Source organism: Protopterus annectens, chromosome 10.part0 (genome assembly GCF_019279795.1).
Source record: "Protopterus annectens isolate FY-2018-M chromosome 10.part0, PAN1.0, whole genome shotgun sequence".
Taxonomy (NCBI): domain Eukaryota; kingdom Metazoa; phylum Chordata; order Ceratodontiformes; family Protopteridae; genus Protopterus; species Protopterus annectens.
This window is the reverse complement of record NC_056744.1, coordinates 100,619,572-100,636,790: the sequence shown is the minus strand read 5'-3', so window position 1 is coordinate 100,636,790 and position 17,219 is coordinate 100,619,572. Positions and strand designations below refer to the sequence as shown.

General features: G+C 37.2%; 1 protein-coding gene across 2 annotated transcripts in view; it reads right to left on the bottom strand.

Moving 5' to 3' along the window:
- Window positions 1-17,219, bottom strand: part of TEPSIN (TEPSIN adaptor related protein complex 4 accessory protein) — a 599,267-nt gene that overhangs the window by 321,361 nt on the left and 260,687 nt on the right. The window contains exon 5 of one of the 2 annotated variants that reach the window (XM_044085070.1): window positions 16,343-16,414. The exons of the other annotated variant lie outside the window; for it this stretch is intronic. Within the exon in view, the coding sequence (XP_043941005.1) occupies window positions 16,343-16,414 (72 nt within the window). The remainder of the gene's footprint in view (window positions 1-16,342; window positions 16,415-17,219) is intronic. 2 annotated transcript variants of the gene reach the window in all.

Sequence of the window (17,219 nt, the reverse complement as noted above, 5' to 3'; positions counted from 1 at the left end):
CTTTGCCCAGGTTTTTTGTGCTAAGAGGTTGACAGCTATGGTGAGAACTGAATTTACTAAATGATAGCCATTTAAGTTTCAGTCTTCCTATCTTCCAGGAAACACATGATGGTAACACAACATTTTATTCTAGCAACTTTCCTAGATTATACAAGCTATGTTTAGAATGTTTTTTGGGCTTTTGTCTCCCCCCCCCCCCATAAATTTTGGCTTTTTCCAGATTTCTTGTGCTGCAAAGTTGAGAGATACAGTTCAGTGTTGAGTGGATTTTACAAGGAGGTGTGAGCTTCAGAGGGAAGAGAAGTTTAGTGCTGCTTATGCCAAGTCTGCTTGCATTGTTAGCACAATATGTAGAATACTTGTTTTTGATGCAGAAGGCTGTGGGTTCTAATCCCACAGTATGTAGATGCATTGCTGAAACTGTACTGTGTTGTACTTTTAAAGGGGATGGATGCTGCAGTCCTGAGAATGTCCTCTTTGGCAGCAATAACTAGTAACTATGAACCTGTTATCAGTTTGCAATCCATTCCCTATTGCAATATTACTAGCTTATAATTTTTTTAAATGTAACACAGACAATTAATTCTTCAAGGGCAACAGGTACTTTATTTGTAGATTAAACAATGACATATAAAGTTGTTTGCTAGCAGCAACCTCTTCATTAGTTAAAGATCTCTCTCTCAGAAACAGGCAAGGATACCTGATGGTCAATAAAAGCCGGAGCAACACATTTTAGCGTACAGAAACTTTATTACACGCTTTCATCAGAAATGACTTCATCAGAAAAACACATACTAAAAAATTCCAATAATTTATAGCCTAAACAATAAAAATCAACTAATTAATTAAACGTATCATCAACTTAATTAAACATTTCATTAACCCATTTTATACAGGTAAAAACCAGTTAATAATAATAATTTATCATAAAATGCATATACATAAATAACATCTGTGCATGCTTTAAATATAAATAAAATAATAAATCAATTCTTTTTAACCCTTAATTTTTTGTTCTTTAAAATACATTTAATGTTAATACTTTCATTTCGTCCCGGCTTTTTATCAGCTTCTAGCCTCGCCTGCCATAGTGTCGCTCTCTGTTCTAAGTAATTTTTATAATCTCCACCCCTCAAGTTACCTTCTACTACTTCCAATACTGAAAACAAAAACTTCTTGTATTTCGTGCATTCGACAGAATGTTTATAGAATGCCCTAACGGTATCACGTCAGAAGATCCTTTTTTTAATTACCTATCTTTGTTCTTTAATAATGTTGGTTTGCAGTTGATTAAATTATTAAGGGACAATAATATAAAGAAAATTGAAGCCCTGAAAGATGATATCCTAAGGGCTGATGATGAAGTTAACTTATAGGCCAAAGAATTCAAAGATGGGGCTTATGAACAAGTACTGAAGGATGTTGAACAGCATGAGAATAAAGTAGTTACACGTAAGCATAACAAACTGTTGAGAGATGTCTCGGCTTACGAGAACAATACTGCATATGAATCTTTTGATCCTTTGTACCAAAAGGCTAATAAGAACAACGGTTATAACACTTCTTTGGGTTTAGTTAAACCCACTAATAAATTACAGTCTACTTTAAATATGTCGAACAAGCAACCTGCCAGAAGGTCCACAGCCAATCAAAAGCCTCGGCAGTGGTGACAAGGTTTTTTAGTTCTGGCAAAAAAGATTCCAGTTCTTTAGTGAATGAGAGCGAAATGGTTGATGAACAGCAGGGCTCTACTAATAATGACATTTCTGCTAAAACGGTAGATTTGAGCTCTAATGGTGCAAGACCAAAGGTTTTTTTATCAAAAAGAGAAAACAGAACTACAAGGGGGAAGAACTGCGAGATTTAGAAAGGCAACAACATCAGAGTCCTCCATTGACAACCAGTGAGGAACAGGACAGACAATTTTGATTTAATTAACTTATCAGGTATTGAAATACAGTTTCAATTTTGTCCCTATTAAAAGGGCTAGTTAGAGATTTTAAGCAATATACACGTCAACTACATTTGCAATATCTGTATAAAAATGATTTAAAAAATCCTTCTTGTTTCACTTCCAGTTTATGCCACACTATAAGTGTACTCGAAGAAATGTGTTTACAGGATTTTAAGAAATGCTTAAATAACAGTCATAGGAAGTGGTTTGATAATTTGTCGGTGGACGAGCACAAGGCTCTAAATGAATTAAGGAGTTTTAAGAATCTAGGATACATGAAGAGTGACAAAGGGAGGAATATGGTTGTAATGAATGCTGATCAGTACAATGCAAGCATGTCACAATTGTTAAGCAATGAAGATGAATATGTTCAGGTTAATATTCAAACCATACAACAGAGTTATAAATATATTTATTCATTTCTATTTGATCTTCTAATGAATCAAGAAATGGATTTGGACACACATAACTTTTGTCTAATCGAAAAACCCAAAGTACGGGTACTGTTTGGTATCCCAAAAATTCATAAAAATGCTGTGAATCCCCCTTTTAGACCAACTGTGTCTTCTCCACAAGCTGGCACTGAGGGCATTTATTTAGTGATAGATGCTGTTTTAAATCCTGTAGTATCAAAATTACAGTCCTATTTGAAGGACTCATGGGATTTTCTGGAAAAAATAAAGGGGTTTTCATAGGGTTTTGGATTTAGTACGGACGGACATTTATTGTTAACCATTGATGTTGTCTCTCTGTTTATAAGTATTCCACATGTAGAAAGAATAGAAGCTGTGAGAATGTTTTTGTGTAAAAATACTTCTTTGGGATAAAATAACATTAACTTAGGCAATTTGCGTTGGTTCTAAATAATAATTTCTTTTTGTTTAATAACACCTATTATAAACAAACAAAAGGGGTAGTTATGGGGTCTCCGGCAGCGCCAGTATATGCAAGTATTATAATGGCCTTTTGGGAGGCTACCATTTTAACAATGCTGTACAAAAAATATAAAATGTATTACTATTCTAGATTTGTGGAGGACTTGTTTTTGATTTTAGAGGCAAGTCAGACTGAGGTAGTTAATTTTATAGCCGACATCAATGACAGGTCTGACTATTTTAAATTTGTAAAGGGTGGTTGTGGACCAAGTGTTAATTTCTTGGATGTCAATTTGACAAGGAATGGTGATGACAATAGTTTTAATAGTAAAATATTTAGAAAAGATACCTTCACTAATGGGTATCTACACTATCAAAGTAACCATCCCCAAAGGGCAATATATACGGGCAAGTCGCATGACTACACGAGATGTGGATGTTGAGGATGAATTTGAATATATAACTGAATTGTATGTGGCAAGGGGTTATGTGATCAACTATCTGAATCTAATAAAAGATGAAGTCTTAAGGAAAAGGAATTGCACCTATCCCCCCATTCTTAGGAAATCTTTAGTGAAGAACAAAACAGTTTTAAATGAAGTGGAAATTAAAACTAGGGCAATATTTAATATGGATATGACTGTTGACTGTCCTCTTATTAGGAACAGAATTAATAGCTGGAGGATCTTGGAGGGTAACAAGGATCTTCTGGATACAATAGGGATGAAGCCTAGTTTTGTGTACCATAATAATTATAATATTAAAAAATTGTTGGAAAGGGATGATGCTAGGAACCCTCAGTTTTCGGAATGATTTAAATTAAAAAAAGGTATGTATAAATGTGGACAATGTAATTTATGTAGATTTATATTAGAAGGCCCTTAAATAATATCGGCTCATTTGGAACAAACTTTTAAAGTTCCAGGTTACTGCACTTGTAAAACTAGGGGAGTAATTTATATTAGTTTGTGCAGTGGATGTGACGCCTACTATGTGGGAATGACTACCCGTAGTTTAATGGAACGTATGAGAGAACATATCTATTACATTAAGGTTAGAAATTACAAAAGTACATTCTATAAGCATTCTGTCAAATGCACAAAATACAAGAAGTTTTTGTTTTCAGTATTGGAAGTAGTAGAAGGTGACCTGAGGGGTGGAGATTATAAAAATTACCTAAAACAGAGAGACACTATGGCAGGTGAAGCTAGAAGCTGATAAAAAGCCGGGGCTAAACGAAAGTATTAACATTAAATGCTTTTTAAAGAACAGAAAAGGGTTAAAAATAATTGATTTATTATTTTATATTTAAAGCATGCACAGATTTTATGTATATGCATTTTATGATGAATTATTATTATTAACTGATTTTTACTTGAATAAAATGGGTTAATAAAATGTTTAATTAAATTTATGACATGTTTAATTAGTTGATTTTTATTGTTTAGGCTATATATTGGTGGAATTTTTTAGTATGTGTTTTTCTGATGAAGTCATTTCTGACGAAAGCGTGTAATAAAGTTTCTGTATGCTAAAGTGAGTTTCTCCGGCTTTTATTGACCATCAGGTATCCCTATCTGTTTCTGAGTTGGTTTATTTTTTAGGCTGGTACATGCAAATATCTTTTTTTTTATTAGTTACAGAATGTGGAATTATTTAGATGACGTTTACTTCTGCAGAGATTGTGCATATTTATTGATACTGTGGATTGTAGAAGATTGAGTAGAATTTTATGATGGAAATGTTCTGAACTGGGCAGTTTTGTCATCATTGGTTCATGCATTTTATTTCATTGTTTATTGGAAAAAATGTTCATGACAATAAATTTAAAATGTGCTCTAACAACTGTACTGTATTATACTAGGAATATAATTTAATACAAACAGGAAGGTGTATCAAAGAACACATGTACGTTTCGTGTGCAAGGTAATCTTTATCTGCCACTGGCCAGATACATTTTCTTTGAACGTGCATTTCAATGCTGTTTCAATAAATGTTAGTTTCAAGGGCAGAGAAGTTTAATGCCAAGTCTATTTTCATTGTGAGACTGCATTGGTTTGTTTAGCACATGTCTATTAGTGTTTGTGCTGTAAAATGTAAAATAAAAGTTTTAAATGAAATCCAAATCATTGTAGAAGTAAAGCAGTATGCACGTTACAGTGTTTATGGTAAATGGGGCAAAATAGCCAAGTAATGCGACACTGGAGTAGCTGCAAGTGGTGGGCCTATTCAACCATGATTTTATGAGGGGGGAGTGCGGCAAACTAACAGCCTCGCTACCCTGGGTGGCACAAACTGTAGCTACACCACTGATCAGTAGGCCATGGAGAATGACTTTTGGAGGTCCTACCAAACTACAATATTCTTTTGCTAAGATTAGCATATTGCCTACCATTAAATGCCTTACATTTACCATAAAACCCACATACTGCAAGTCACTAAAAACAAAATCCTGAGGTTCATCTTCTTCCTTCCAAGTGAACATCACTGCTACACATTAAAAAATGGTTAGCATTCACTACAGGGTCTGGGGCCATATTTTGGTGGTCTATTCTTCAGTTTCTGTTTTGAAATTCGATATCCCACAATTCCATCAGCATGGGTGGGGTTAGATAATTATGTATTCAAATTTTATGTTAATCAGCGTACAGATTTGTACCTATTTTTCATGGGCTTCTGTCCAGATTTTCGATGTTTCCAGGTTGAGAGGTATGCACATCTTGGCATTCTACCTCACAAAATGCTTACTATACAGCAGAAAATAGAGAAATGCTATTATCATACTCTCAGGTGTTATATCAATTAATACTAACGGAAGACTTGGATTTTATCTACACATCAGATTATGGGCTGTAACTATAGTCACTGACTACTTTGCAATAAGACAAATGTAGAGAGCTTCCTTTTAACACATTATTTTATCTTGCTTTTAACAAAATTTTCTTGAACATCTGGTTACACCTTTCTAATAGTCTATTGTCTCACTGGTTGTATATCACTGTGGCCTTTGTAAATATTAACGTCTATTTTTTTCTACTAAATGTCCTACCACTATCACTAAACTTTTCTAGAGTTTCAGTTTTTCAGTGGTTACTATGATTCCTTCACTTAAGCGGGAATGTGATCAATTATGCAAGGTTATCACATATATGTGTCTATCTTATGTAGGTCCACTGCAACACTGTCACTATACGTTACTGCCCCACAGTAGCTTTAGTTTACTATATTTTATAAAAGTTTCAAATCCATTCACAAATTACTTTAAAACAGATACAATGATGAAATTTGTATGGTTTGAAATAATTATCAACTTTTGTTTATCAACACAGGCAGGCCCAAACTGCCTGTGAAATTTCAGCATTATCTTTTGTTGCCCTATTTTTCTCACATCTTCAGTGAGTATAAAAATCTTACCTTCATCTGAACTGTAGTGATTTTCTTTATCAATGATGTTAATGCACTAATATCTCAAAGTTGTTAATTCAAGAGTAACTAAGTACTTAAACATTATTTTCCAATATTTCACCCGTGGCACAGCCCCAGTTCTTTTCAGACAGGAATATCTACTGAGCTGGTACCCTATCATTCACTGTAATTCTAAACTGCTTTATGGCATATACAGCTTTTCTATTCCCAATGTCTAGCTTTGCTTGTGAGTTATATTACACTCATTATCCTTATTTAACTTAGCAATACATCCAACTAGTCATTGTAACCCCATATATGAGGTATGAGACCATGGAATGGCAAATAACAGACCCCCCAAGGATTCAACAACAAAAACATTTGTATTTGTTATTGTTGCAGGGTAAAACCAGTATGAAAAATGCAAGAGGATTACCTAAGGATAATCTGTAAAGCAAAGATGTTAATTAGTTATATATCAAAACTAAATTAAACATTATTTGTTGAAGCAGGGACGGTAACTAAAACAAACCCTTCTCAGACAAGCCACTAAAGCACTGCCATAATTCTTAACTAGACATTAAACATTTTTTGAGAACATTTACATTTATATCAATAAATCAAACTAATTTTTTATATAATTTTCAACATATTAACAGTATTATTCCAAGGTAATCTAAATGAATATTATTTCTATATACGTTACATAAAAGTGTGCCTGAACTGTATTACATATAATTCTAACATCAAGAGTTAATATTGTACATAGTGTTCCCTTGATAATATATCGGTGTTCTTACCATGCTAATTATATCTTTGAATTTCTGAGTCCCTTAATTTCTTTGCCTATGGTTCTAAATATAATGCAAATAACAAAGGGTGAAAAAGGACACCACTGCCTGGTTCCTCTGTTCAAACAGAAATTATCAGAGAGAAACCCATCCCTTTAATTTTCACTTCATTTCCCTCATACATTCTCCTAATCAACCTTAATTGTATCAGAGCATGCAAACACTTCCATTGCCCTGGTCATAAACTCCCAGCATACTCTGTCAAATGCTTTCTCTGCATCAAGAACCACCAAAAGTGGTATTTTCTTACATTCTGCTTCCCCATCGATGTTCTGTTAATGTTGCCAAATGTTTGCCTTCCTTCCAGAAAAACACACTGATCTATAGCTATCAAATTTTGGCATCACCTTTGCCATTCTTTTAGCCATTGTAGACAAACACTTTATAATCATGGTTTAGGATTGAAATGGGCCTGTATGAAGCTGGATTTAACAAGTCTTTATCCTCTTTAGGTATTACAGCCACCTCCACTTTCTTCCAGCATGTTGGTGCTTATCCACCTCTTAAAATACTGTTAAACAAAACATTCCAGTTCAGTATCCGTTTTTTTTCCTCCTAGCTTCCAAACTTCCACAGGAATGCCATCTATTCCTGGGGTCTTTCCTGTAGATTGGTAACACAATGTGGAAATCTTATACATTTCTTTAAGTGTGTAGAAAGTACTGTGTATTATATGCGAGTTTCCTGTTCAGCTATGTGACATCTGACCTTAGCATGCTTATGTGTGAAGTTCTTCTGTTTTCTAAGAAGGAAGCTAAGCTACTAGCTGATAGGGAGAGAAACACACAGCATGGTCCCTATCAGAATTCACCTTGAAGATGTATTTGGCTCCTGGAATCTGAGACTGCAATTCTTCAAATGGCTGTTGTGACAATTACATATGTTTATTACTTCAGGCAAGCTACTGGGTCTCAGCCTGAACGTGTGAATAACATCCTTGGCACCTTGCAGTAATGGAACATTTTTTACTCTTTTCCAATCAAGACGAATGATCCTCTTGGCAGCATAAAAGGGTAGAAGCAATAAGTAACCTGAAGAATTCATGCTTTTGAACAGTGTAAGTAGATCACTTAAGCATTATGTTAACAGCTATGTATGCAAATGAAAGACTAAACTGTGTACCACTGTCAGTAGAGATCAGTAATGTATTACAATTTGGCTATGTATTAGCCAGTCTTGATTACATACTACAGTGCTCAGTATTAGACAAGATTGATAATGGAGAAACTTGTTTTGTACAGTGTAGGTCCTAGTCCACTTAGGGACATCTCTAGTGATTTAAGTAACATACTATGGCATGCAAGTTACTTCTTGTATGTAATATGCTTTGCACATTTGTTTCAGAAATAAAGCCTGTTGATTTAATTTTCACTGTACGGATATGACACAGTTATCTGTCTAATAATGAACTAACAGTAAACTCCAAACTTGCTACCCTGACAGACACTTCTGAAAACTGTGATATTACACTGTTGCACAGTCTCATCTACTAATACCACTTTTTCAGTTATGTGAGGACAGCTTTTACCGCATAATGGAATATGCTTTAACAAAAAAGCTCTTTTGATAAGCGGGGACAAGAGGAACTGAATCTGGCAAAGTTTCCTTTGAATGGTTCTGTTGAAAATGTTCTATGCTTCTTTTGTGGGCAGTAAAGGCTGCAGCATTACACTGTATTTGAATCCTTCTTGCTGCTGCTTTGACTCCTATCTTCTTTCCAATATCTGCTTTACAACAGGTTTCATGGAGGCAAAAGTCAGATCCAAACTTGCAGATAGAGAACACAAACTATGCCCAGCAATTTAAAGGTAAATATTGCATCATAAGGCGTTGTATCAAGTTCTGCTTATGACTACATTTTTGCAAAGGCTTAACAATATTTTCTGTATAGGGATACTACAGTCTATAGAAAAACCATAACACAATTTATAAACCTCAAAGATAAGTTCTTTCCTGAGAAACATTTTATTAAGTATTTCAGTCAGTTTATCCATACCCATGTCTTTGCTCAAATTATCCACACTTTCCAAAACTGTCCTTTTAGCTCTACTTGATAGTAAAACAACCACTGCCGGAGTTCGCCTTTCCTTGTCCAAGTCACACATCTCCAAATGTCCACATCATTTTCTAGCTTTCACACAACCTTTTCTCATCAAATACTGGGTTGGGGACATCATCATCACCACCACCATCATCATCATCTAAAACTATCCTTTGTTACGATGTGTTGTACACTCAATTAACAAGCAGTTAGTTTATGACCCAGAGCTTTACTTTTTACAATCAGTCTGTACAATCTAAAAGTGCATAAACTCTGGGAAAAGAGAAACTAATTAATCAGCCAGACACACAAGGACAAACATCTCTCTCTAACTGCATGTTGGATCTGACTTGCCTCCATAAAACTTTGGCTCGCTAACAAACCATGTATTGCTGTGGCAACAGTCAGAGTTCCATCTGTACCACAGTAGTAGAATGACAGCTACAAAACACAACTCTTCAGTATGATACATAAGTACTGACTGATGCGAAGCATTAGAGACAGAAAATGTAAAAGTAGCTTCCATGGCATGAAAGGCCTCAACAACATAATAGCAAAAGAAAAATGTAACTCCCCTCCCCCAACTCACCTATATGCAAAGCCTAAAAGACATCAGCAGCGTGGAAATTAACACAAAGACTTACCGGATCAAATTACATAAGAGTAATGTGGTATAATAGCTTTAATAGTTATAAAATGTTAAATATAATCAGTAATAGAATCACAGATCCTTGTTATACTGACAGACATTATGTATAAATGAGAGTGCTATAGGATTGCCAACCAAAAGATTTGTGCAAGGATAAAGTCAGAATTAGAAATGGAAGCTATTAACTATTCATTTTCTATTCAATTTTCTGGTACTTTTCCATTAATAGGGCAACACCTTTTCTGGCCTCGTTTAAATGTTGTCTTTGTCCTGCAAGTGATCAAAGTAGTTGAATTTGCATATGTTTCTTACTACTTTGTTTTGATTAATATTAGTAAAATTGAGTAAATTGGAGCTCACTTTAAAAAGAACTGAGTAAAAACACTGTAAGTTGTATTTTTTAAGCCTGCATACTCACAGACCCTGGAAATCCTTGTAACTTGGTATAGCCCCGCTCCGCTTGCCCTCTCTTCACTCACCCTGCTCCCAAATTCCACCCACCCCCACTATTGCTAAATTTAAGCCTAATAAACCCCCCTCTCCTACAACCTATCATTGATAACCCACACCTCCTTACACCACCCCTTCCTGCCAACAACCCCCTTAATTCTTCACCCACATTCCTTACCAAGTACGACTACTATCAAGATGAGACCAATTATGTTCCTCTCAGTTATATTGCCTGGGCTATACCTCCTCACCATCTATGAAAACCAGCCCTATCGTGGCTTTCACCACCCCATATCTCATACCGTTTCTGCTCACACCTTGAGTGAATCAGACCAACCCCTAGCTCACTACAAACCTGTCCTCTCCAGTTTTAACAACCACCAACTAACTAGACCACAGACCATCTCCTGCAAAACTAGATATTATCATAAAATAAGTAAAATGCTGAAACTAATAATCACAGTACAACTTACTCTGATAAGGGATGGAGACATCCACCCTAACCCTGGACCCACCCTTCCCACAAGCTCCCAGCCCACTACCACCATCAACATATGTCCAAATTCGAGGTCCTCCAACTCTCTCCTGACCTGTCACCTAAACATCAGGAGTATTAACAACAAGGTTCATAATCTTCATGCCCTTCTGGCCACCTACTCACCTGCTGTGCTATGTCTTACAGAAACCTGGCTAAAACCAGGAACTAAAAATGATGAGGTTATCCCACCAGGGTACAACATACTTAGACTAGACTGAAACACCAGTAAAGGTGGAGGAGTAGCAGTTCTGTTTAAAAATACAACAGATGTCACTCTAGCCCCACAACAACTCCCCTTGTTCAATAATGCAGAAGCCCTAGTTGGCAAACTACAGCTTAACAAAAGTAAATCTGTATTCATTGCCTGCATATTTATATCCCCCCAGGCAACAATGCAAATACCCTAGAAGACTTCCTCCAATGGCTTTCCAACATATATCCCCATGAAACTATGGTGTTAGGAGACGTTAATATTGACTGGAGCAATTGTTCCTCTGAATCTCCCACCACCCATATAAACCTTCAAGGCTATACACAACTTGTATCCTCACCCACCAGAATAAATAAGTCCAACTACAAAGGCAGTATCATGGACTGGATTCTTAACAATCACCCAGACCTGTATAACACGGGTACCCTCCCAGATGATATAACTGACCACCTACTCACTTACATCATTAAGCATAAAGTAGATAACCGCCACCAAGTTCTTTATAAATCTATCAGAAACAACAATAATTTTAACTCCACTGACTTTCAGAACAAACTCAGAGCATGCAATTGGGCCATACTTAAAGAACTTCCACTAGATGATGCTGTAAGACTATTTTAATTCTAAATTCCTCTCCATTTTAGATTCCCACGCTCCTATCCGCACTCTTAGAGCTAAAACCAAGACCGCCCCTGACTCTTTAAAGTAACCAAAACCAAAATCATAGCAAGAAATAAAGGATGGGACAATTGGCGCACCTCCAAAGACCCACTTGACCATATTAAATTCTGATAACTAAGGAACGATAAAAAGAAAGCCACATTGTTAAGACAAAAAAACCTTCTATCAACACCTTCAGCAAAAACACCAGAACAAACCTCAAATATTTTGGGCAGGCATAAACAAACTGCTCCATCCTGGCCAAACATCCACCCCCACCCCCTCAACTTGCGACCTTAAAACTCCAGAGGAAACTGCTAACATCATTAACTTTTTTACCAAAACCATCCAGTCACAAGCTAGCCAACTAACCCCCACCAGCTCCTTTCAAAACTACTCCACAACCTCTACCCCACTCCCTTTCGCCTTCCAACCTGTATCTACATCGACCATCCAATCTCTAATTAACAAACTAAAGCCCACTACCCTGACAGCTGATCTCCTCCCACCAAAATATTTACAAAAAGGGGCAGATGCCATTGCATACCCTGTCTCGATCATAATAAACCGCACCTTGACTGAAGCCACTATCCCCTCTATCTGGAAGGTTTCCCATGTCATTCCTCTTCATAAAGGAGGGAATTCTTTAGACTCTCAAACTTCCAGCCAATAGCCATACTATCACCACTGGCCAAAATTAGGGAAAAGTGCGTCCACAACCAATTAATGCACTATCTCACCCAAAATAAACTACTGGCCAACTCTCAGCATGGTTTTAGGCCACACCACAGCACATCAGCCCTCATATCCCTCTCTAACTCTAACAACACCAATAGAAAGAATAACAAACTTACCTCAGCTCTCTTCCTAGATCTCTCTAAGGCCTTTGATATGATCAATCACCAACTGCTTCTCCGCACCCTGAAGGAACTGTCACTGACTAGTAGCTCCATTAAATTGTTCCAATCTTACTTGTCTGATAGGCAACAAGCAGTTTTATGGCAGAATACCCTATCCACACATCTACCCATTACTCTAGGAGTCCCCAAGGCTCCATACTAGGACCACTACTCTTCTCAGTCTTTATCAATGACCTACCCACCATCACTCCCAAGGCCACCTGCATCCAATATGCGGATGACTCTTACTTTAATATGTACCGCCTCTTCCTCAACTGAGCTTATAACCCTAACCTAGAATACTTTCAATGATGTAGAAAAATGATTTGCAAACCATCAGCTTGTATTAAACCCCAACAAAACTAAACTGCTCATCTTTTCCCCCACCTGCAAATCCTCCTCACTATTCTTTACTATAAGTTCCAACAATGGCACAATTATATCCCCATATACTCACACAAAACTCTGGGTGTCACAGTCGATAACACCCTAAAATACGACATTCATGTCAATAAAACCATCAAATCTGTCAACAAAAAACTGGGCTCCCTATACAGGATCAAACCCTTCCTCACTCCTTTTGCAAGAACCACTATCACTCGGTCCCACCTAATATCTACTCTCCTCTATGCCTCCCCCCCTCTTCACTAACCTGAACCAAGCCACCCTTACCAAACTTGCTAGTTGTTACAACCATATTGCTAGATTTGGTACTGGTGCTACCTCTAGGACCCATCATTGTATCAACCTAACTCAACTAAGATGGCTAGAGTGGCCCAGTCTTCTCCGATACAACCAACTTATAATAACCCACAAAATACTATATCAACCCGAAAAAACACCAGCACTAATTAAGATCATCAAACCATACAGCAACCTGAGGACACTATGCTTTGCTGACAAACTGCTGGTACAAACAACTAAGAGCATAAATGTGGCTGAGGACTCACTATTCGCCAACTCAGTAGGCAAAACTTGGAATATGCTACCTGCCAAACTTACTCACCAATCCTCCTTAACCCAGTTCAAAAAAAGCCTCAAACTACACTTCCAACAGCATTGGCAGTGTCCCTGCTTAAACACCGACTAATCACCTCCCGCTGTTCCTGCAAGCTCTCCCTAAGCATTTCAATCTTATACAAGTGTACAAATTCTTGAAGGGACTTGGCCCATAACTCTGTGTATTATTGTCTGAAATTGAAGCTGCATGATTTTGATGTTGTCTACTATGTTTTATCCATGTTTGTCACCCTACTGAAAACTGCATATTATACTTATCTCTAAATGTTTCTATTGTTCCTAATGTAATTATTCTCTGCTTTCTGGAGCTTTTCTCCCTGGCCCTCTGCTGAAAATGGACATATATCCAGTCAGACTTTCCCGGTAAACAAATGTAAAATAAAAAAATAAAATAAATAAATTAGTACCCATTTGTCTTTCACACAGAAGGACAGTACAACTGTGAGCTCGCTTTGTGTGAATTAATCTCGAACAAGACTGGTTTGATTTGGTACTCTGGATTTTTAAACAAGAAATGTATGCACTGCTTCATTTTCTCTGATATAAAATACATACAATCAATTCTTATTTCAGTCATGTAATATCCTTAAATTATGTTTATTATTCAGGAGATGCATGCTGCCAACTCAGTTGTGAATTAACATGGTAAAATGTTTTGCAGGGGTCCCAGACAAAAAAACGGAAATGTTTTCCCCAGTATATAGCCAAAATGCTGCAAGTCTCAAGCCTTGCCCTGCTAACAATAAAGCAAACGTGGTTCGTACTATGCAGTCAGTCATCCTGATTGTATGTGTTATATTCACTTGTAACAATCAATTCTTATTTCAGTCGTGTAATGTCCTTAAATTATGTTTATTATTCAGGAGATGCATGCTGCCAACTCAGTTGTGAATTAACATGGTAAAATGTTTTGCAGGGGTCCCAGACAAATAACCGGAAATGTTTTCCCCAGTATATAGCCAAAATGCTGCAAGTCTCAAGCCTTGCCCTGCTAACAATAAAGCAAACGTGGTTCATACTATGCAGTCAGTCATCCTGATTGTATGTGTTATATTCACTTGTACCAATATGCACGGAAGAACTCATTCTGACATCCAAGCATCAATAATGTATTTTTTTAAAAACTGACCAAATGTCATGTAGAATTATAAGCAGTTTTTTAAGTATTATCTACTGTACCAGTAAACTGACAGATTTATGAATGGCCTACAAATATGCTTCAGACAAACACGACGGACAGTTTAACACATCACATCAATAGTTTATAATTAACACCCTTTTATTATTCTGTGAACAAAAATTGCATAGCAAAAGTGCAATCATCTTAAAATACAACCACTCTACCAATTTTGCTACCTGTTCCTCCACATACAGTGCTGTTAACTGTCGACATTATAAAAATGCTCACTTCTGAAAAAGACATAGGAACATTGCGGGTTTTATTTATTAGGACACAGCTTAATTTTAGAAACTGCAGTATTCGCAACTGCTGCTTAATATCACCTCTGACCCTCAATTATTTATGGAAATATTGACAATGAACAACACGTTTACTTATGACAAAAACAAGTACTTTTCCATCAACGAGGCCAAAACAAGTACTTTTCCGTTAACAAGGCCAAAAATGGTGTTGCCCCATTAACGGAAAAGTACCCAATCTTCTTTTGTGTTCCCCTACTTTTTTGTTGAGATTTCCCCAGTCCGATTATGCAGACTGCACAAGCAAAGTGGACCCTTACATTCATCAGCATTACTTATTAAAATAAAAATCAAAAGTGAAAGCTGGGGGCTGTATGAATTTGTTCTCTTCCAAAGTCCTTCTCAGAGAGGCTGCTGAGCTCCCTGTCAAGGCAGGGTATGCACTGCTGGGACATTCTACAAGCTGAAATCTGGGTATAATGTTACATGCTACCTGTCAGGCCTAGCAGTTCACCAATCAACCATTGTTGCTGCAACTGCCATATAGTCTTTGCTAGATGCTGATCATGCATTGGGTTTAGCCAATTCTCTCCACATGGGATAGGCTAGTGGACTGAACAATGAGCACTCACATCCATAACCAGGGTTAACTCCTGTGGCTACAAAAGACAAAATCCAGCACCCTGAGTAGGTGTAGCAGAAAAATCATTTATTGTTAACCAAACCGGTTTCAGCAATTAGCTTTCTCCAGTGGTATCATACCACTGAAGAAAGCTAATTGCTGAAACCGGTTTGGTTAACAATAAATGATTTTTCTGCTACACCTACTCGGGGTGCTGGATTTTGTCTTTTGTATTCATGGTTGGTTTATCCGTGCATCAACCGTACGTGCTAGCCTGCTCTCTTGTACTTAACTCCTGTGGCACCTGGGCTCATTAATCAATCCTATGTTGCTGTGGCAGCAGGTTTCCATTGCTGTGTACCATACAGTATAAGAGTGTCTATTAAATCATGTGCCATAATCAAATACCTGGGAATAATCTATCTTGACTGATAGTTACTGACAACGGGCTTCTACTTGCTGAAAGTCGAAGGTGTGCTGCTGGCATTTACTACAACGGCTTTTTTGCTTCCTTTCTGGAAGATGTTCTTAGTTAGAAAATACTTTCATTGTCCCAAAACAAGGAGAAGGCTAATTCTGGTATCCATCCTGATTAAGGATGGCAAATAAAATGAGAATGAAGTTTTACACTACATTCATGTTATATTATTTGCCAGTCAACTACCAATAAGCATCACCGAAGTCAGATCTGACCAAAGTAAGTAACAAATACAAACAATTGAATAAGTAGGATGTAAAATTCTCTCACTAGAGTTAATCTTCCCTGCTGTGTTCCCGAAGCCTTGCAAGACAGACGTGGATGCAAACCCTGACCCCATCCCTAGGGAAAAAAAAAGGAAGCACATTTCAGTGTCACACAACATATACACACAACAACATATGAATGTAACAAACAATAAAAAACAAATACTGCAACTATGCAAATATTGAACAAAGACCCATCCATTTACTCAACTATAGCAGCACATCATGGGTTAAATATAGTTAACAACTGGGTATAGTGACTAGGCCTCAAAAAATAAAGAAAAATGATTGGCTCAAAGGTAAAGACAGTTAAAGCACTGAGTGCGTTCCTCCAGATGACCCTTATTCAGCTAGGATGAAAGAGCCAGGTATTGAGGACTGAGCTAACATGCTGATGTTGGCTTCCTTATCCTGATGGAAGAAGATGTCTAGGCTTGAGCATTAGGGACATGAACTCAAGAGGAGGTGGTCTCTGGCAACACAGCTTAGCAATAGCACACTGCTAGAAGTGTACTGCTTACGCATGGGGTTGACGCAAACATACACTTTCACAGCAGCAGTTAGAGTGGTACATGCAAGCTGTCAATGAGGAGACAGGATAAGGACTGTACCTTAAGAATGGCTTCCCCGCTCACTACCACCAGACTCTCTTCTCTAATCAGGGAATGTAGCTGGCTTTCTGGTATCAGAGAATGAAGTGCCAGGGGTCTCTAACCCTGGTATTGAGATACCATAATTCCCCATCCTGGTTTTAAAGTGATGGTGAGTGCCTCGTGAAAGGGAACAAATGATTTGTAGGACTCACGCCCACCCCCTGTGTGGACCCAGATTCAGCTCTTGTATCTCAATGAAAGGATGTGTCAGCTGGGTACAGGAAGTGG